This window comes from Poromitra crassiceps (assembly GCF_964638095.1).
Source record: "Poromitra crassiceps genome assembly, chromosome: 1".
In the NCBI taxonomy this organism is placed as follows: Eukaryota; Metazoa; Chordata; class Actinopteri; order Beryciformes; family Melamphaidae; genus Poromitra; species Poromitra crassiceps.
The window spans coordinates 111,373,203-111,395,311 of record NC_139623.1 but is presented as its reverse complement, the minus strand read 5'-3'; the positions used below and the strand labels follow the sequence as shown (position 1 = coordinate 111,395,311).

The following is a 22,109-nucleotide window of genomic DNA, read 5'->3' as shown; positions in this document are numbered from 1 at the left end:
TGTCATGTGCTTGTTTGTTGCAGGTTGGCTGGTTAAGTGGTAGCTGTGACGAGTAGCTGTGATCAGTGAGTGCTGGAACCTCCCACTGTGTTGCAGCATCTTTATGTGTTGGTAGAGTTGCACACAGATCCAATTCTGTATCGGCATCATTGTCTTCAGCATCATTGTCCTCTGTGAGACAATAAGTTAAAAAAAATGATACTGGTCATGTTGGGGTACACAGGAAGATAAGACAATTTAAATATCCTTTTATCAATTAGACATTTCATGAGCATCAGTGGCTTGTCAGATGTCAGAACAGCAGTGATGGGGATAATAATGGCATGGGAAGGGACCAAAATTAATGTTAAAGTCCCTGGAAACCAAAAATAATTAATCAAAATTTAGCATTTTGAGTTCATCACACCACCGCAGGAACCTATGTTAATAAGCCACCAGCCACATTTGAATGATGATGAACGACGTTGCAAAGTATATACATTTAGGTTTGACAGTCAAGAGAAAAGTCATGAGAATCCATTCTAATTTCTCACCCTACATCTGCTGCGGATGGTGTGGGCGTGTCCCCAATACTCAAGCCGAGAGGAGGAGGGGAGGGGGCGAGGGGGTGGTGGGGGCCAGAGAGGATGAGGGGAGGGGGCGAGGGGGTGGTGGGGGCCAGAGAGGAGGAGGGGAGGGGGCGAGGAGGTGGTGGGGGCCAGAGAGGAGGAGGGGAGGGGGCGAGGGGGTGGTGGGGGCCAGAGAGGAGGAGGGGAGGGGGCGAGGGGGTGGTGGGGGCCAGAGAGGAGGAGGGGAGGGGGCGAGGGGGTGGTGGGGGCCAGAGAGGAGGAGGGGAGGGGGCGAGGGGGTGGTGGGGGCCAGAGAGGAGGAGGGGAGGGGGTGAGGGGGTGGTGGGGGCCAGAGAGGAGGAGGGGAGGGGGCGAGGGGGTGGTGGGGGCCAGAGAGGAGGAGGGGAGGGGGCGAGGGGATGGTGGGGGCCAGAGAGGAGGGGGCGAGGGGGTGGTGGGGGCCAGAGAGGAGGAGGGGAGGGGCGAGGGGGTGGTGGGGGCCAGAGAGGAGGAGGGGAGGGGGCGAGGGGGTGGTGGGGGCCAGAGAGGAGGAGGGGAGGGGGTGGTGGGGGCCAGAGAGGAGGAGGGGAGGGGGCGAGGGGGTGATGGGGGCCAGAGAGTAACTATGACTTGCAAGTAATGGATGGTGGAGCGGCTAAGTGCTTATTTTCATCAGAATCTTTCAGTTGATGATACAAGCGTGAAAACTGGCATGAGCAGTCTCCATGGGTCACTTGACAAGAAAATTGCCCGAGCCAATTGAAATTTCAAGATTGCGGGCATTTTTTTAAGATGGCCAACACCTTAGTGGAGCAGTTAAGTGATATAATGGTTTATTTGGTGGTAGAAGCATGAGAATTGGCATGAGCAGTCTCTGTGGGTCACTTGACAAGAAGCCACCCACAGCCACTTGAAATTTCAAGATGACAGCCATTTTCCAAGATGGCCGCCACCTTAATGGAGCAGTTAGGCCTAAGTAATCATTTAGTTGGTGATACAAACATGAAAATTGCCATGAGCCATCTCAAAGGGTCACTTCACAAGAAAATTCTCCCAGGACATTTGACATTTCAAGATAGAGGCCATTTTCCGGGATGCTACCACCCGCCATGTGGATCTTTAAATGATACATTTTCTCATAGAAATGTATTGGGTTCCTCGAAAGGCTCTGTCAAGAGAGGTTGTTTGACTGTGTTTTGTCTGACTCCTCGCCCACGACCTGTCCAGTTTGGTAAAACCTGTCAGGAGTTGTCTCCCACTGGCATAGCTCTCAGGGTTCACTGAGGTACACAAGCTCCCTTACCACGACAAGGTAACAGTCACAAGGGAGTTTTTTTTGTTATTGTTGTTTTTTTGTTGTTGTTGTTGTTGTTGTTTTTTTGTTTTGTTTTTACTAACAGCCATTAAATTTGTCAAATAAATACTAAGGGGTGGGGGAACAAAAATATATAACTGGATTTGTGCCGTCACTTGTGGTCTTTATGTCCGTGATGTAGATGACAAGTTCTGAAAAAATAGAGGGATGCCAGTTATGGCTAGCTGAGCTTTTAAGGCTCTGCTCATGCTTGAGGGCATTGAGATGGTCTCGCTCTCTGTTGTACAGTCCAACGAGACAGGCAGGATGGTATTTAAATTCCTGTGCAACAACATCACCAGCAATAAGCTTTGCAAGGAGCTTCATGTCACTTAGATTCCTGGCACATTCATTAACCCTTTCATTAAGTTGAATTGTCATTGCTTCTCTTAAGGGGGCCATTGCACTCTCATCTTCACAGATAAAGCACAAAGCTTTCGAGGGCTGGGGTCTTCTTCGCCTCTTGACATTGATATCTTTGGTATCGTCGGTGTCTTCAGCAGCAGTAGAAGATGCTCTCTTTTGGGCCCTTTCGAGCTTTGTGTTGTTGAACATAAGTTTACAGCTTAAATGATATTTTGCTCTGTTTCTTGTCAATGTACTTTCTATACCATCACCTTCATCTAATCGGATTGGACTAAGTAAGATAGGCAGAGCATTAATCTTGTGAAATAATGGAACATTTCTTGCAATGGTACCATAACCAGTTTGATCGTGCTCTATATTGACGAAACTCGGCTGAGTGAGCTTTTCCTTGGTTTCCTGCTGACAAATGAAACATCTGTCCCAGTTGGTTTTCTCAACTGATATGATGGCTTCTGCCATGTCTGCAGCAATTGCATAGAGGCCGAGGGTTTATCCTTTTACCACATTTAAGCACTTTGATGTATGGGATACAACTAAGTTCATGCCTTAGCCCTACACTTAGTCCGATCGTTCATCCAATGTCATTTATATCCCGTGCGATCTGTACACCATCCGGTTAACTAAAACCCCATTACCTTGGCTCGGCTCTCCCGCGCTGGCACAACCTGTCAATTCAGGTGCGGCTATCTAACTGTTTTGAGGTAAATTAGACAGCATTTGGGATACTAACTTTCAATTAGCTGACATTGAACCCCATTCTGAGTTTAACAGCAGTGATATATCACCAGTGTGCCCTGGTAGTGCAGATATTCACTCTTGTCTAATCTATCTATCTATCTATGATCAACACAACTGTATTTTGATGCGTTAAAAATTGTATTTAGCATAATCTAAATCATATAAAATAAAATTACACCAATTCGTCCTTGAAAAAATCCCAATACATTTCTATGAGATAATTGATCTTTTGAGGATCCAGGGGGCGGCCATCTTGAAAATTGAAATTTCAAGTGGCTGAGAGTGTTTTCTTGTCAAGCAACCTTTAGAGACTGCTCATACCAATTTGCATGCTTGTGTCACTAACTAAACAATCATATTGCTTAACTGCTCCATTTAGATGGTGGTAATCTTGAAAAATGGCCGCCATCTTGAAATTTCAAGTGGCTGTGGGCGGTTTCTTGTAAAATTACCCTTTGAGATGGCTCATGGCAATTTTCATGCTTGTATCACCAACTAAATGATTACTTAGGCCTAACTGCTCCACTAAGGTGGTGGCCCTCTTGAAAAATAGCCGCCATCTTGAAATTTCAAGTGGCTGTGGGTGGCTTCTTGTCAAGTGACCCACAGAGACTGCTCATGCCAATTTTCATGCTTGTATCACCAAATAAACCATTATATCACTTAACTGCTCCAATAAGGTGTCGGCCATCTTGAAAAATGCCCGCCATCTTGAAATTTCAATTGGCTCGGGCAATTTTCTTGTCAAGTGACCCATGGAGACTGCTCATGCCAATTTTCACGCTTGTATCACAAATTTAAAGATTATAGCACTTAGCCGCTCCACTAAATGGGTGTTGTCCAACCTTACTTGTTTGAGCCACCAGAGCCCACATGTAATCCAGATGAAGAGGACAGAGCCTCGTTCCTCTCAACCTGCGACTGGGCTGTCACATTTGTGCTACTTGTGCAGTAGTCACAGGCCCCAATTGTGTGTTGCTTAATTTTACACAGCAGAGTGAGACAAAGAGGAGGAGGAGCGGAGCGCACAGATGCTCACACACACACACACACACACACACACACACACACACACACACACACACACACACACACACACACACACACACACACACACACACACCATGATGTCTTAGTCTGCCACTCCACATCTCTCTCTCTCTCTCTCGACATGTCTGGATTTTGATAGGCTACGGTAGCGTACGCGTGTGTGAGGGGAGCGTACCTATGTAACCCGGGTTCTATGTTCCCCGGGTTCTATGTTCCCCGCTCCTGCTAAAAAGGGTTCTATGTTCCCCACTCCCAAAAAAGGGTCCTATGTTCCCCAGGTCCTATGTTCCCCGCTGGTATGCGTAAAGTCGGCGAGTGCAAACCGCAATATTTCGAGGTTGTGAGACTTCATTGACAGACTGCATGAGGGAAAGCTCAAGTCTATTCACCTTATTCTTTGCCCACACATGGACGCTTCCGCATTACGTCATTTCGTTATAGTATTTCCGTTTTGACTTGCCAAAAACCCTGCAGGCAAGATGGCCGCCCACACTCCCCTCCTAAACAGGCATAATTACTCCGCCATAAACTAACATATCTTGGCCAATACGTATGTAACATACAAAATAAAACAACCCGTAATATCTTAATTTTATGTAGAATGCAGAGGACATGTAACTGTTTAGTTAAACTTGCATTCCAGGAATATTGAGCTCTAAAGATGACGTTACTTTTTCATCCTGAAACCCACATAGGCCAGGCCGAAATAACGCATCCGAGATATAAAACATTATGAATAGCCACGTTATAAACAACAAACTAACGCTGGTGATCCGTATGGAAACTGTTACTCGAAATGGTTGAAAGTTATATCAATTTGGTCATTCAGTGGCATTTTACTGCCATATAACATAACTAACTAGCGGCTAATATTAGCCACAGTAAACAACTAGCGCTGAACCGGAAGAACAAATATGTTTGCGTTGAACGCGGAAGAGAGAAAAAGTGGGCGTGGTGAATAAGGTGAATAGGCTCATCCAGTCTATGTGATGCCAACAATCTTTGCTACCTGCTGTTCTGCACCAAATGTCCTCGAGTGCCCACCGCCCGGGTGGGGTCGTCAAAAGGGCCTTTCTGTGTGGAGTTTCTCTGGGGGTTTCCTTCATATACCCCTCACCAAAACATGCAATATCCTGGTCACTGAAGTGGTGCCTCCTCTGGTCGTTCGGGGTGCCTATTCGGAGGGAGGGGAACTCGTTGGAATAGCGTGATCCTCCCACGTGCTATGTCCTACCGGTGAAGCTTCCCCTGTCAGGTGAAAAGAAGTGGCTGGCTACACTGCTCATGTCTCAGAGGAAGCATGGAGCGAGTTTCAGCTCTCCCCAGATTGGCAGAGGGTGGAGCAGCAACCAGGATAAATAAATAAAAAATTAGCACTAATGGGGGATAAAACATTTGACAAAAAAAAGAAGAAAAAAAATAGACTGTTTATTATTATATTTGTGATAGTGGTGTTCTGTTCAAATAAAGTGACAATATTGTCTCTTTGTTTGGATCAACATTTGGTGTCATTGAGGGTTAACTGTGACTAAGATACCACTTGGGAAGGTTTATCAAGTTGAAATATCATCTAAAGGTACAGACCTTTTCAAAATACAAAACTAGGATTTGCCACCGTGGGTGGTACCAATTAGTGAAAATTCTGGCCCGGGCCCATCTTCTACTTTAAGACCCACAATCAGCCTTCATGGTGGGATAATATGGGAAGATTATACATTTCCTCAATTGTTACAGTCCTGTGAGTATTTCAGGTTTTGTTATTTGTGTCAGTGATGTTCCTACATGTCACAATGCTCAAATAAAGACTATAGTTTAGGTGAAAATTGTGGGGCAATGAATGTTGATACTTTGAAGACCTCTACATTTATTAGACAGACTCACAACTGGGCTTAAATGAAAGCTATGAGTCTACACTTAAAAAATAGACCAAACATGCCTTCATAAACCATGAGTAAAGGTCCTGACAATGAGCCTAAAGTAGGATATGCACCAGTGCCTAGATACCAATTTATTGTAGGGGGTGGTTAACTTCATGTGCTGATAACACATGAAGCTAGCACTTAGCAAAAGTTATCATACCAAAATATCATCTATGGACATGTACCTTTTCAAAAAATTTGACTGGAATTTGCCACCTTGAGTGATACCAATAAGTGAAATTTTGGGCTTGGCCCATGGATTATATATACGGCTCCCTATCTGCATTCAAGGTGTGTACGGCAAGCTGCAGGTACCACCTGCTACATTATAATCATATAGAAAAATCTCTGGGAATTATGTTTTCCATCCCGAGAGGCTATTAGCCTACCGGAGTGTCTCCTGGCCAATCCAGGAGGCTTGGCCAGCTATTTGGACCGCTTGTTGCTGGGTTAAATAAAACTATTATACTTCCTAGCTATACAGTCATAGCTCAGTTACAAGAACACAGTTAATTGATGTTACTTTCCAGTTATAGGGACATAGCCCTTGAGTTATACAGTCTTCTGTCTTATTGGAAAAAAGGAAGATGTATTGATATGTGGTTCTATATGATGCCTATGGAGGGCGCTCTAGACTGTGTACTTAAGAATGTGTTCCAGGAAGTAAAGTTGCTTTGAATGAATCGTCTGGTGTGTGCAGTCACTTCAAAACACCGATAATAACTAACATTTCATCAACATTTCATTTTCACATGTTTGAAAAGGGGATTGATGCTCTACTACTAATGACTGCCATGAATTTTGCATTTTCTTTCTTTCTTTTTTTCTCTCTCAAAAAATGCAACTGCCCCCTCAGTTTCAATGGACATGACACTTCTGACCTTAACTATTGTATCAGTGAAATTACTGAGTTTTGTTAAAACAGGTAACATTTGTGTTGTATCAACTGTAAATGCTATTTTAGGGCAAAACACTACACTTTACCAAAATGAGGAAAGGAAACTATTTCCACACAATTGTATGCATTTGAATATGTAACATGGCCTCATGAAGCCAGAACATACATGAAGACTATTTTTATGGTAGTGTTTTAATTGATCACACCAGTGTGTAGTTGATGCTGTGTAACACATCAACATATCATAGCTGTGTGTTTTGTTTTGGTGGAAATAATCTGTTTAGAGAAGAGAGAACATGGTTTTGAGTGTTGTGTCACTTTATAAGAGATTTGTGGAGTTTTGACAAACTTTTCAGTTTAGAGTTTTGACAAACTGAGCCACAGTTATTGGAAATGTGTTTAAACGTTTGGAGAAAAACTGTAAAGACACAACACATGTAGACATTTTCAACACTTTTAATTCCTCAATGTAGCAGTAAAATAAATTGAAACTGAGTGAACAAAGTAGTAATTTTAAATTCAAAAAATATATGATAAAGAACGTAGAATACAGTAAAAATAATTTCCATGTATTTACATCCAATGAATAAAACAACAGTTTGTACATAAGAAAGACATGAGTTTATGGTGCCTCAGCATCCTGTCTGTGCTCTGACTCAGACCAGAGATTCTGCTCAACATCACAGCAGCAACAACAAGCCTCCTCCATGGCCTCTCTCTCTCTCTCTCTCTCTCTCTCTCTCTCTCTCTCTCTCTCTCTCTCTCTCTCTCTCTCTCTCTCTCTCTCTCTCTCTCTCTCTCTCTCTCTCTCTCTCTCTCTCTCTCTCTCTCTCTCTCTCTCTCTCTCTCTCTCTCTCTCTCTCTCTCTCTCTGTGTGTGTGTGTGTCTCTCTCAAATTCAAATTTTTAAAATTCAAATAGCTTTATTGCCATGAATGGCATAACAACAATATTGCCAAAGCATCAAGAAACAATCACATTCAACATTACCATCACTCCTCATGAATAATACAATAATACAGTAAAAATAATACATACAATGCAATAATAATAATAATAATCATAATACAGATTAATTATAAAACAGATTGATACACATCAGTGTGTGTAGGTCACTCACTGTCCCTCAGGTTGAGACATATTGGACAGACAGATGAGCCCTGTCTCCTTCTCTTAGGACTACTTTTAATTTGGAGCTCATTCAGTTCTTTGAAGTCTGGAATTACAGAGTTGAATTTATTGAAGTAAATATTCCTTGTTTCTTCAAAGGTTTTACATTGTAGGAGGAAGTGCATCTCTGTTGACCTCACCTGTCAAACACGCGTGATTTCTAACCCCACATAGGATAAGCAATAACCACGCCCTGTGGCGCCGGGATTGGCCAGGAGCAACACTGGAGGGCACGCAGCCCAGCGATTTCATGAACCAACTGAATAGCTCTTGAGAACGGACAGCGATTTCGAGAGCGGACATTGAAATGAATTATGGTCTCCTACCTTCCTTAGCATAGTAATAATAATAATAAGCATAATAATTGTAATCTACACAATGTACACAATCTACAAAAACATGCAATAATATAAATGGTGTTGTGTTCACGTTCATAGCTCATATAATATAATGTATAATATCGTTAATTTCAAGCTCAATTCTTACCCAGAGAAAAGGTACAGCACTGAAAATGTAACAAGCAATAGCTTTTTAAACATCTTTATTTTAAAAGATGAAAAACCCCAGGTGCTTTAGTCCCAAACTTCAATGCTCCTGGCCAATCCCGGCGCCACAGGGCGTGGTTATTGCTTATCCTATGTGGGGTTAGAAATCACGCGTCAAACACTGACCACATGTTCTCTCTATCACTCTGTGTGTCTCTATCTCTCTGTCTGTCTATCTGTCTATCTATCTATAGGTTAGCATAAGGTGCAGCCAGTGACATGTGAAGGGAGTTTTTAGACACACACACACAAACCTGCATGTGTGCGTTCACGTTCGCCACTGGAGTCAATGCAGGGAGCTGAGAATTGAGGCTTTGTGTTCAGATTAGTTTGTGTCAGAATTCTAGAGGCAGCTGTTCACTTCTGTCATGTGATCTAAACATATGGACGAGCTTTTCTATGTCTTGACTTGTGTGTGTGTGTGTGTGTGTGTGTGTGTGTGTGTGTGTGTGTGTGTGTGTGTGTGTGTGTGTGTGTGTGTGTGTGTGTGTGTGTGATCCTGTACAGAGTGAAGCATCATCTCAGCAGCTGTGTTTGGTCTCAGTGTTTCTCTCTCTCTCCTCTATCTGACAGTTTCTCTCTCTCTCCTCTATCTGACAGTTTCTCTCTCCCTCCTCTATCTGACAGTTTCTCTCTCCCTCCTCTATCTGACAGTTTCTCTCTCCCTCCTCTATCTGACAGTTTCTCTCTCCCTCCTCTATCTGACAGTTTCTCTCTCCCTCCTCTATCTGACAGTTTATCTCTCTCTCCTCTATACAGTTTCTCTCTCCCTCCACTATCTGACAGTTTCTCTCTCTCTCCTCTATCTGACAGTTTATCTCTCTCTCCTCTATCTGACAGTTTCTCTCTCTCTCCTCTATCTGACAGTTTCTCTCTCCCTCCTCTATCTGACAGTTTATCTCTCCCTCCTCTATCTGACAGTTTCTCTCTCTCTCCTCTATCTGACAGTTTCTCTCTCTCTCCTATATCTGACAGTTTCTCTCCCTCCTCTATCTGACAGTTTCTCTCTCCCTCCTCTATCTGACAGTTTATCTCTCCCTCCTCTATCTGACAGTTTATCTCTCTCTCCTCTATCTGACAGTTTATCTCTCCCTCCTCTATCTGACAGTTTCTCTCTCCCTCCTCTATCTGACAGTTTCTCTCTCTCTCCTCTATCTGACAGTTTCTCTCTCCCTCCTCTATCTGAAAGTTTCTCTCTCTCTCCTCTATCTGACAGTTTCTCTCTCCCTCCTCTATCTGACAGTTTCTCTCTCTCTCCTCTATCTGACAGTTTCTCTCTCCCTCCTCTATCTGACAGTTTCTCTCTCTCTCCTCTATCTGACAGTTTCTCTCTCTCTCCTCTATCTGACAGTTTCTCTCTCCCTCCTCTATCTGACAGTTTCTCTCTCCCTCCTCTATCTGACAGTTTCTCTCTCTCTCCTCTATCTGACAGTTTCTCTCTCTCTCCTCTATCTGACAGTTTCTCTCTCCCTCCTCTATCTGACAGTTTCTCTCTCCCTCCTCTATCTGACAGTTTATCTCTCCCTCCTCTATCTGTCAGTTTCTCTCTCTCTCCTCTATCTGACAGTTTATCTCTCCCTCCTCTATCTGACAGTTTATCTCTCTCTCCTCTATCTGACAGTTTCTCTCTCTCTCCTCTATCTGACAGTTTCTCTCTCTCTCCTCTATCTGACAGTTTCTCTCTCCCTCCTCTATCTGACAGTTTCTCTCTCTCTCCTCTATCTGACAGTTTCTCTCTCCCTCCTCTATCTGACAGTTTCTCTCTCTCTCCTCTATCTGACAGTTTCTCTCTCTCCTCTATCTGACAGTTTCTCTCTCCCTCCTCTATCTGACAGTTTATCTCCTCTATCTGACAGTTTCTCTCTCCCTCCTCTATCTGACAGTTTCTCTCTCCCTCCTCTATCTGACAGTTTCTCTCTCTCTTCTCTATCTGACAGTTTCTCTCTCCCTCCTCTATCTGACAGTTTCTCTCTCTCTCCTCTATCTAACAGTTTCTCTCTCTCTCCTCTATCTGACAGTTTCTCTCTCTCTCCTCTATCTTTTTTTTTTTTTGATCAAATTTTTATTTTATTTCCATACTAGGACACATTCAGTTAGACAAGACAAGATCACCAGTTGTTACATCCATTATGCATGATCCACCACAGGAGCATGAGTCATTTCAACACAAGCATACAAAGAATGCAACACTCCTTCTCCTGCCCAACAAAGGTGGTCCTGTCCAGTCCACCAGTCCCAAAGGTTCCCCTCCTCCCTACCCCGGATGGTACAGTACATGACATACATACACACACACAAAAAGAAAAATCTATAAAAACAAAATGGGTACATTCATGTGAATGAGCGCATGCACATACACACACACACACACACACGATGTACATACACACAAGCACATACACACAACCATACAAAAAATAAAGAAATACATATTTTTTTTCCTTCTCTTTTCTCTTCCTCTTCCCCTTTTTTTCCTTACTACAAGAAAAATGAATGGACCTAATCATAAAACTTGGGTGTACATCAGTATACAATCACAAAAGATGAAATTTTATAATCTTTGAGTTATATATGAAGATTTTACTTTTTCTAGTGCTTTTGACAAAATGTCTATAGTGCTTCCCTTCGCACCATTTGTTCGTGCTATAGAGAGTTCCAAAGAAATAATATCTAATAAGGAAAGAATCCAATGTGAAATCTGAAGTTTGTGAGGAGGCTTCCACCTTAGTATTAATATCTTTTTGGCAGCTGTCAGCCCTAAAAGTAAAAGTGTTCTCTGAGACTTAGAAGGATTAATTAAAGAGTCGTCATTTAAAAGTAAAACATTAGGTAGCATAGGAATACAAATTTCAGTTACATCAGATAACACATGTGCAACTCTAGACCAGAAATGTTTCACATCTGGACAGTCCCACATCATATGTAAATAAGTTCCTAATTCGTTCTTATTACATAGTGTGCAAATTGGTGTGGGACAAAGCTGGAATTGGAAGCGTTTCCTGGGAGTCAAATAAAATCTATGTATAAATTTGAAATGAATGATTTGGTGATTAAAGTTCCGGGATGAAAGGGTTACATTTTCCCAGACTCTCTTCCAATTAATCGACTCCTGACGGTTCTTTAAATCTACATTCCAGACTTTGGTCACACTCATTGGAGGACATGTCAGTTCTTGTAACTTCTTGTACATGAAAGATACAAAGCCCTTACACATAGAATTAGAAATTATAAAATTGAGTAATGGATCATGCATTGGAAGGGCATTGTTACAGGGAATTCCAAGAGTTTGAATAATGGACCTCAGTTGTAAGTAAAAATAAAAGGAAGTGGATGGTAAATTATATGTTTTTCTAAGATCCTCAAATGATCTTAGACCTTCTTTATTGATAACTTGGGAAAGGTTATGGATGCCACCTTTAGACCATGTGGGAAAGATCAATGGTTTGCCACCTGAGCAAAGTAACTTATTTCGGAAGATTGGTGTGTGTATATGCCATTTCACATCCCAGTTTCCCAGTTTCTCTCTCTCTCCTCTATCTGACAGTTTCTCTCTCTCTCCTCTATCTGACAGTTTCTCTCTCTCTCCTCTATCTGACAGTTTCTCTCTCCCTCCTCTATCTGACAGTTTCTCTCTCCCTCCTCTATCTGACAGTTTCTCTCTCCCTCCTCTATCTGACAGTTTCTCTCTCCCTCCTCTATCTGACAGTTTCTCTCTCTCTCCTCTATCTGACAGTTTCTCTCTCTCTCCTCTATCTGACAGTTTCTCTCTCACTCCTCTATCTGACAGTTTCTCTCTCCCTCCTCTATCTGACAGTTTCTCTCTCTCTCCTCTATCTGACAGTTTATCTCTCTCTCCTCTATCTGACAGTGTCTCTCTCTCTCCTCTATCTCAGTGTTTCCCATCCGGGGGTAGGACCCCTAGGGGTACGCGAGCACATTGCAGGGGGTCCGCAAAAAGTTTTCAGGTAAAAAAAAAAAAAAAAAATGCTACATGTTACCCCCCCATGTTGCCCCGGCGGCTCCCCGGAAGGTGTTAACTGTGACACCTCTACTCTGTGAAAAACAAAAGAAGTCGTTCACGCTGGCTGCAGGTCAAATAATAGCTATCAATATGCGTAAGTGGCTCAAACGCCCGGCTGATCCGGGTTTCGGTGAGGAACCCTTTCACTGTGAGTGAAAGCAGCAGCAGCCTCCCTGCAAGATTGCAGGAAGATCTGGTGGACATGTCCTCTGATCGTGGGCTGAAGATGGCACATGCTGAAAAGTCATTGACAGAGTTTTGGTGTGATGTTGAAAAGGAATATCCTGAGCTGGGGAAATGTGCACTGAATGAACTTTTGCCTTTTGGATCTACTTATATGTGTGAGGTGACCTTCTCAGCTCTGACCCACATCAAAAACAAGCAGAGGAACAGACTGAATGTGGAGAACAGTCTGGTAACAGCTGTTGCCACACTGCCCCCAGAACTATCAAAGCTTATGAAAGACAAACAAGCTCAGGTGTCTCATTAAAGCTGCCAAATAACTGAATCATAAGAGTTTTGTCATTCAAGCTGTACTTCCATGCTCTCTAGTAGCTCCGTTTTAAATTGTATTTTAATCGGATTTTAGCTCTACTTTATATCCTTGTTTTTAGCCACTTATTGAGTTTTATTCTTGGCTTCCTACCGGACTAATCATCCTCGCAATCGGACGTGCGGATTTGCAGATTTGACGATTTCCAACCATCTAACCACCTCTGCTACGACACCAAACCTCCGCAGTGGGCCCAGTCTTGGGCCCGCGCCGGTACGTTTTTAACCCTCTGAAGCCTCCCTTCCATGCAATAAATACCACTACTCCTGATCACCGCACTGGGCTCCTTCCGAGCCCTTGTGTGTAAGTGGCTTTCTGTGGTAGCTACTTGATATAAAGCTGTCTACCACCCTACCAGCGGCTAATTACATACATCATCAACAACATTAGTCCTGTGTACTGGCAGCTACTTCTCTCTCCACAGCATGCCTCCACTGGACTCACCTGAAGCAGCGTTATCCAGTGTAAGAAGAGAACTCCAGACCATCGAGTCCCTTCTCCATGACGTCCTCCAGCGGCAAATCTTCCTTTCCTCCCGGCTGGCAGATCTACAAAAGGTCGCGATTTCCTCCAGCCATGGTCACCCGGCAGCTGATTCCGCTCCTGATCCATCCTGGGCATCGGTCACCAGAAGAGGGTCAAGGCTATCTCTACCTCGGTTCTCTCCGGGCGACGAAGCCGGCCCCGTCCTGCTATTCAACTCCTTCAGCCCACTCGAAGATCAAATATTCCCAACAACTGCTAACTCGCCGTCGGCCCAGCAGCAGCAGTCCACCCTGCCCCGGCTTCACTCCAAGGCATCAAGGAAGCGCCGTAACGTTGTCTCTTCACCAGCATCCCCAGTATCTCATGGAAAACGTCCCTGGTTCTCTCCCCCCTTGCCTGCTCGAAACTCTAGCCCCAGCATCCAGTCATCACACCCCCGGTCTAACAGTTCACTGCCTCCCCGGTCTGTACCTCCCAATTCCCCCAGTCCCCCCAATGCTACTAAGCCTAGCCTGGCTAATGCTAGTAGCCTAGCCGACAGAGCTAGCTTAGCTAACACGGCTGGGCTAGCTACCAGCTGTAACGTAGCACCTGAACCCCTCAGCATCTTTCCGCCCCCCAAATTTATTCTTATTGGCGATTCCACCATCAGACACGTTGCCATCAATAAATGCATCACCTACTCATTCTCTGGAGCTAAAGTTCTTGACCTAGTCGAATATATTCCATCCATCATTGAACGCTATCCATCTGCCAATACCGTGATTGTCCACGTGGGCATTAACGACACCAGATGTCGGCAATCAATAAAACTCCAGGCCGACTACGAAACATTAGCCGTGACGATCGAGAGCCTCGGAAAATTGTGCATCCTCTCAGGTATCATTCCCCCCCTCCAACGTCAGAGCTATGAAACTTTCAGTCGCGTCTATGGCAGCAATCACTGGCTAAGCAATTACTGCTTGGCTTGCGGATTTGATTTTATCGATCATTTCGATACGTTCTGGAAACGGCCCCATCTGTACAAACATGACGGTCTTCATCCAAATAAAAAGGGAACCACTGCCCTAGCCTTAAATATTTCTCGCCGTCTACCAAATTCTAGTCACGCATGACAGCCAACTTCTCTGGTCCCCACTGTCCACCTCTCGCCTCCCCCTCCCCACCTGGGCACTTCCGGTCATCAAATCGGATCACCCTCCTGTACATCATTGCTCAGCGGCTCCCCCAAGCGGTCGGGAAGACGTACTACCACAACATCTGCCCATAATCAAAGCCACTCTCCCCGTTTTATCCCAGTGTTCACTACTTACAGAGGGGACTCCCACACTCGTCCCCACACTAGGTCTAACATTAATAACAATACCATCTTGGTCACCCCAGGTCACCAGTCTACCCACACCAACCTCATCACCATCACCCCTAATAACCCCCACTCAATTACATCTGTCCCTTCCCCCCACCCATCCTTCACCTTTGGACTATGGAACTGTCAATCCGCTGGAAATAAAACAGAATTCATCCATTCCCTTACCTCTCTGTTAGATATTCAGGTGCTGGCCCTCACTGAAACCTGGATTCCCCCTGAAAACACTGTCACCCCTGCTGCACTCTCAGTTGACTCTGCCTTCTCACATACACCTCGGTCGACTGGCCGTGGAGGAGACACAGGTCTACTCATTTCACAAGACTGGAAATTCACCAAACTGACCCCACTGAACAATATTTGCTCCTTTGAATTTCATGTCATTTCAGTCTCCTTTCCAACCTGCCTATATATTATTGTAATGTATCGCCCACCTGGGCGTCAATTGAAGGAATTTATTGACGACCTAGACATTCTACTTTCTGCCATCCCCGACAACGACACCCCTCTGCTTGTCATGGGTGACATGAATATTCATATAGACAAACCCTATGCCACCGACTTCCTTTCTCTTCTGTCCTCATTCAATCTCACCCTGACCCCCACTCCTCCCACACACATAGCTGGTAACACTCTGGACCTCATCCTAACACGGAACTGCGCCAGCAGCGAATTAACTGTCACGCCACTACATCTGTCAGATCACTTTTTTATTAAATTCAACATCTCCCTACCGGCACGCCCACCCCCCTCACCCCAGCTGGTATCTGTCCGACGGGGCCTCCGCTCACTCACTCCGTCCCAGCTTTCCAGTGCCGTCACTGCCATCATACCCCCTCACAATGTCTTCTGCTCACTCCCACTCAATGACGCCATAGCCACACTCTGTTCCTCACTTGCCTCTTCCTTTAACAATCTCTGCCCTGCAACCTCCAAACAAGCTCGCAACAACCCCCCCAGTCCATGGCTCACGGAGGCCATCCGTGCCCAAAGGGCGGGGCTTCGAGCAGCCGAGAGACGCTGGCAAAAAAGCAAAGACCCCTCAGACCTCAGTAATTACCACTCTCTCCTTTCATCTTTTTCCTCCAGCATAGTCACAGCCAAGACCATCTTCTACCAGAACAAGATCCATAGCACCACGGACAGTCGAAAAATGTTCTCTGTCTTCAACTCACTCCTGAACCCCCCTCCCCCCCCGCCTACCTCCTCGATTACCTCTGACATGTTCGCCTCCTTTTTCACCAATAAAATCACAGCCATTAGCAGCCAATTCTCAGAACCTACTCAAACTCACCCATCTCTGCCAATCACCAGCCCCACACTCTCTTCATTCTCCCCCCTTACCGAAGAAGACTTATCCAAACTCATATCAAACTCCCGCCCCACGACCTGCCCACTCGACCCCATACCTTCCACCCTCCTACAGTCCATCTCCCCCACCATTACTCCTTCTGTCACCCATATTATCAATTCCTCACTCACAACTGGTGTTTTCCCTTCTGCTTTCAAGCTAGCTCACGTCATCCCCTTGCTAAAAAAACCCACCCTCAACCCCGACCTAGTCGACAACTACAGACCTATTTCACTCCTGCCCTTCCTGTCCAAACTTCTCGAACGCGCTGTCTTCAATCAACTCTCCACTTTCCTTTCCGTCAACAACCTACACGACATACACCAATCTGGATTCAAAACAGGACACTCCACCGAAACAGCTCTACTATCAGTAACTGAATCACTTAGACTGGCGCGAGCTGCAGGTCGCTCCTCAGTTCTCCTACTACTCGACCTGTCAGCCGCTTTCGACACCGTTAACCACCAAATCCTCATCTCATCACTCACCACACTTGGAATCTCCGGAACTGCACTCAAATGGCTTTCATCATATCTCTCAGGGCGCACATTTCGAGTATCCTGGAGAGGAGAACTTTCCAAGATGCACAACCTCGCTACAGGCGTGCCCCAAGGCTCAGTCCTAGGCCCCATCCTCTTCTCAATTTACATCACTTTACTCGGTTCCATCATTCACGCCCACGGTTTTTCATATCACTGCTACGCTGACGATACACAACTGTTTCTGTCCTTCCATCCCAACGACCCCACAGTTTCATCTCGCATCTCTTCCTGTCTGTCAGATATCTCATCTTGGATGAAAGCTCGTCACCTTCAACTCAATCTCTCCAAAACTGAGTTCCTGATCATCCCAGCCAACACCCCCATACCACACCAGATTAATATCAACCTCGGTTCATCACAACTCATCCCAGCTCAGTCCGCCCGTAACCTTGGAGTCATTCACGACAATCTTCTATCCTTCAAAACACACGTCGCTGCCATAGCCCGGTCATGCAGATTCACTCTATACAACATCAAGAAAATCAGACCCTATCTAACCGTACACACAGCACAGCTTCTAGTCCAGGCCCTCATTCTATCTCGCATTGATTACTGTAATTCCTTACTGGCTGGCCTTCCTGCATCCACATTCAAACCTCTCCAAATGATTCAGAACGCAGCAGCACGTATCATCTTCAACCAGCCAAACAGAACCCACGTCACACCCCTCCTCATCTCCCTCCACTGGCTCCCAGTGGCCGCCAGAATCCAGTTCAAGGCCCTAACCCTTGCATACAAAACCCTGACAAATACAGCCCCAACCTACCTAAACTCCCTCATCCAACCCTATGCCCCGTTCCGTCCACTACGTTCCGCTACTGAAAGATTCCTTTCACTTCCACCACCCAATTCACTCACCAGGCTCTTCTCCTCTGTTGTTCCCCGGTGGTGGAATGAACTACCTAACCCTGTCCGTACCGCTGACTCCCTTACTACATTCAAAAAAAGACTAAAGACTCACTTATTTCAGGTCCACTTCCGTACTGACGCACTTGCACAAATTCATCTCACTGGCACTTTTTCAATGCACTGATTGCACGTCCAATAGCACTTTATATTTTACTATGTTTTAGATTATTCTGGTACTGTGCATACTGTATATTGCTTGTATTGTTTCTTTTTTATCTTTGTTGTACGTCGCTTTGGATAAAAGCGTCTGCCAAGTGAAATAAAGTAAAGTAAAGTAAAGTAAATGATTTTAGTTTAATATTCAGTTGTCTTCATTCTTGGCAGTGTTTTGCTGTGAGGTTGAAAGGGAATATCCTGAACTGGGAAATGTGCACTGGACTTTTGCCTTTTGGATCTAATATGTGTGCTATTTTTGTGTGCTATTTTGGTGTGATGTGCACTGATTTGAACTTTTGCTTTTTGGATCTACTTATCTTATGTGTGATATTTTGCCTGGTAACAGCTGTCCCCGTCAAAGCTTATGAAAGACAAACTAGCTCAGGTGTCTTTTTAAAGGTGCCAAGTGACTAAATAAAAATAGTTGAAACTGTTACTGTGTGAGTCTGAATATATCTATCTCTATATAGGCTATATATAATATTTTGTTCATTCTCAATAAGTGTATAGCTATTTGTATTAAAGGGGAGTCATTCAAAACGATTTTAATTTTATATTGTTTTAATTTAATAATCAGTTGTGTTGGATAGTAAAAGTTGAATGAGATTAATGGAACAAATTTGGGAGAATCATCAACACGCTGTCAGGGGGTACACTTGGCATGGCAAAACAGCTCAAGGGGTACACGGCACAAAAAAGGTTGGGAACCACTGCTCTATCTGACAGTTTCTCTCTCTCTCTATCTGACAGTTTCTCTCTCTCTCCTCTATCTGACAGTTTCTCTCTCCTCTATCTGACAGTTTCTCTCTCCTCTATCTGACAGTTTCTCTATCCCTCCTCTATCTGACAGTTTCTCTCTCTCTCCTCTATCTGACAGTTTCTCTCTCCCTCCTCTATCTGACAGTTTCTCTCTCCCTCCTCTATCTGACAATTTCTCTCTCTCTCCTCTATCTGACAGTTTCTCTCTCCTCTATCTGACAGTTTCTCTCTCCCTCCTCTATCTGACAGTTTCTCTCTCTCCTCTATCTGACAGTTTCTCTCTCCCTCTATCTGACAGTTTCTCTCTCCTCTATCTAACACAGAGACACTGAGTGACCGTACTCATACAGACAGAACCCAGGGTAGAGTTTTTCAGTGAAGGTTGAGTAGAAGGTGTGGAGGTGAGTCAGTGTGTCAGAGGAAACTGTGTAGAAGGACAGAGAGCCAGCAGGCCAGTCAAGATACACTGCGACTCTGTTAGAGCGAGAGGAGGGGAGAGGTATGTCTGTGTAGCTGTTATTGTGACAGGCAGTGTAATGATCATCAGAGAAGTACAGACTCCAGGACTTTTCATTCCCTCCAAGCCTGCTGTCACCACCCTCTCCTCTCCTGCTGATTCCTCTGTAAGTCACTCCTATATAAACCCTTCCTTTCCTCTCCACCTCCCAATAACAGCAACCAGTGAGACCATCTCTACACAGCAGCTGAGACGAGTAGGTAAATCTCTCTGGGTGATCAGGATATGGCTGCTTCTCTTCCACCATCGTCACCTTTCTGTTGTCTTCAGACAGGAGGAGGCGTCTGCCTGCTGTGTTTGTGTCCAGTGTGAGTTCACAGGCATCTGATGAGACAACAAGACTCAATACAGCAGCAGATTCTCATCTAAAACACCTGGGCTGTGTTTCCCAATAACAATCATTCTTAGTGGTTATGAAGATATTTTACAAGTGATTTTAAGAAATGGTTGATTGTAGGTTTTTACCACATTCATGTTCACATAAATAAACCTTTTGTCAAAACCTTAAAAACAGACCAAATAAAGTGTTGTGCTGCAGGAAACTCTGACAGGTTCCATTTAAAAACTAAAGACAATGAGACACAGAGAAACACAACAGATGAACATTGTTTGATGTGAAACACAATATTGAGCCAGCATGGGACACACACACACACACACACACACACACACACACACACACACACACACACACACACACACACACACACACACACACACACAGCGCGCGCGGGGTTCACAGCTGATTAGGAGATGCACAGCAGGTGCGCAGGGAGCCGAGAGAGACGCCGCACGCGACACGAGACAACGGAGCTGCAGCCACACGAGCACGAGCCACGACAGAGGAAAGACGCCAGCGTGGGAGGAGCTTACTGCCATCTGCAGACTCACACGAGCTGACTGAGAGAGAGAGAGAGAGAGAGAGAGAGGAGAGAGAGAGAGAGAGAGGAGGGAGAGAGAGAGAGAGAGAGAGAGAGAGGAGGGAGAGAGAGAGGGACGTAGAGAAAGAGAGAGAGGGGGGAGGGAAAGAGAGGGAGAGAAAGAGGTAGATAGAGAAAGAAATAGAGGGAGAGAGAGAGAGACAGAGAGAATAAGAGAGAGGGAAACAAAGAGTGAGGGGAGAAAGAGAGAGAGAGAGAGAGAGGGGGGGGGGAGAGAGGGAGAGAAAAAGAGAGGAAGGCAGAGAGGGAAACAAAGAGAGTGAGGGGAGAAAGAGAGCGGGAAAGAACGAGGGAGAGAGAGAGAGAGAGAGAGAGGGAAACAAAGAGTGAGGGGAGAAGGAGAGAGAGAGAGAAAAAGAGACATGGTGGGAGAGTGGAGGAGTGGCTTCACCTCCTTCAGTGAAGTCTAACCTCGCGTCACCAGGCTCTTCTCGGCGAGAAAGAGCCTGGCTCCCGCCCACAATTGATTTTGTCACCCTACTGGTTCCCGCCTAGAGCCCGCCCTAGACCGGATGGCAGCGTTTCTAGCTCGTCAACTTTCACGTTAACTTGACAATTTGACCCAAGTATCAGAATCCTCTTTCACCGTTTTGACCGGTGTGTCAGGCGGTGGTGGCGGAGATGCCATATTGCATAAACGTTTTGTTTTATGTAACGCTAGCTTTGTTTTGATCAGACTCTAGTTTAGGTAACATCACCGCGTCAAGCTAACGGCAACAAAGACGTTGTTAGGCGCATTGCCATCCGGTGTTAATTCTGGGTCCGGGGTTTACGCCCCCATGACAAAAAGCGGGGTGGAAGGTGCCCAGACTAAGTGAAGTCTAGATTCATGTTGATTCATCAGTGTGTGTGTGGCTCCATGAGGAGGTGATACAGGTCCACATAACGAGCCACAGTAGAGCTAACTCCAAAACCTGGCATCAGGACAACAGACTGGAGCTGAAGGGAAGAGGCTAACTCCAAAACCTGGCATCAGAACAACAGACTGGAGCTGAAGGGAAGAGGCTAACTCCAAAACCTGGCATCAGGACAACAGACTGGAGCTGAAGAGAAGAGGCTAACTCCAAAACCTGGCATCAGGACAACAGACTGGAGCTGAAGGGAAGAGGCTAACTCTAAAACCTGGCATCAGGACAACAGACTGGAGCCGAAGGGAAGAGGCTAACTCCAAAACCTGGCATCAGGACAACAGACTGGAGCTGAAGAGAAGAGGCTAACTCCAAAACCTGGCATCAGGACAACAGACTGGAGCTGAAGGGAAGAGGCTAACTCCAAAACCTGGCATCAGGACAACAGACTGGAGCTGAAGAGAAGAGGCTAACTCCAAAACCTGGCATCAGGACAACAGACTGGAGCTGAAGAGAAGAGGCTAACTCTAAAACCTGGCATCAGGACAACAGACTGGAGCTGAAGGGAAGAGGCTAACTCTAAAACCTGGCATCAGGACAACAGACTGGAGCTGAAGGGAAGAGCCCTTAAAGTGGAACTGAACCTGTTCGTCACGTGCATAATGAGTCCGTTTCAGACTGAAAACATAGTTTGTCTAAGATGACAGGTTGAGAGGCGGGTCATAGTATCATGTCGATGATTTTATTTGACAATTCTGGGGACTGGATTGGGCTTTGGCCAATCATGGCGTGTTCCACCCCCAAATCGAGTGGGATTCAGCGTGTTGTCGTGCTACGCGAGTGGGATCCGCGGAGTACCAGGCAGCCAGCTGCTTCGTGCGGAGGGAGCGGACAATCCAATGAATGGGTGCTGCCCGCCCGCCTGGAATCTCCGAGGGCAGACCCCTGACAACCACGCTCTTAAACGGTCTCAAGCGCGCGCCTTTTAACGCTATTTCTGTAAATACGATATCCCTGGAATGCGCGTTTTAACGAGCCAGTTACATTTCTTTGCATTCTTAGAGATTATAGTT

General features: G+C 45.2%; 1 protein-coding gene across 1 annotated transcript in view; it reads right to left on the bottom strand.

Moving 5' to 3' along the window:
- LOC310772699 (NLR family CARD domain-containing protein 3-like) overlaps window positions 1-22,109 on the bottom strand; it is a gene marked incomplete at its 3' end in the record, with an annotated part of 48,616 nt that overhangs the window by 6,532 nt on the left and 19,975 nt on the right. Inside the window, exon 5 of the mRNA XM_083632573.1 lies at window positions 19,428-19,571. Within this exon, the coding sequence (XP_083488699.1) occupies window positions 19,428-19,571 (144 nt within the window). The remainder of the gene's footprint in view (window positions 1-19,427; window positions 19,572-22,109) is intronic.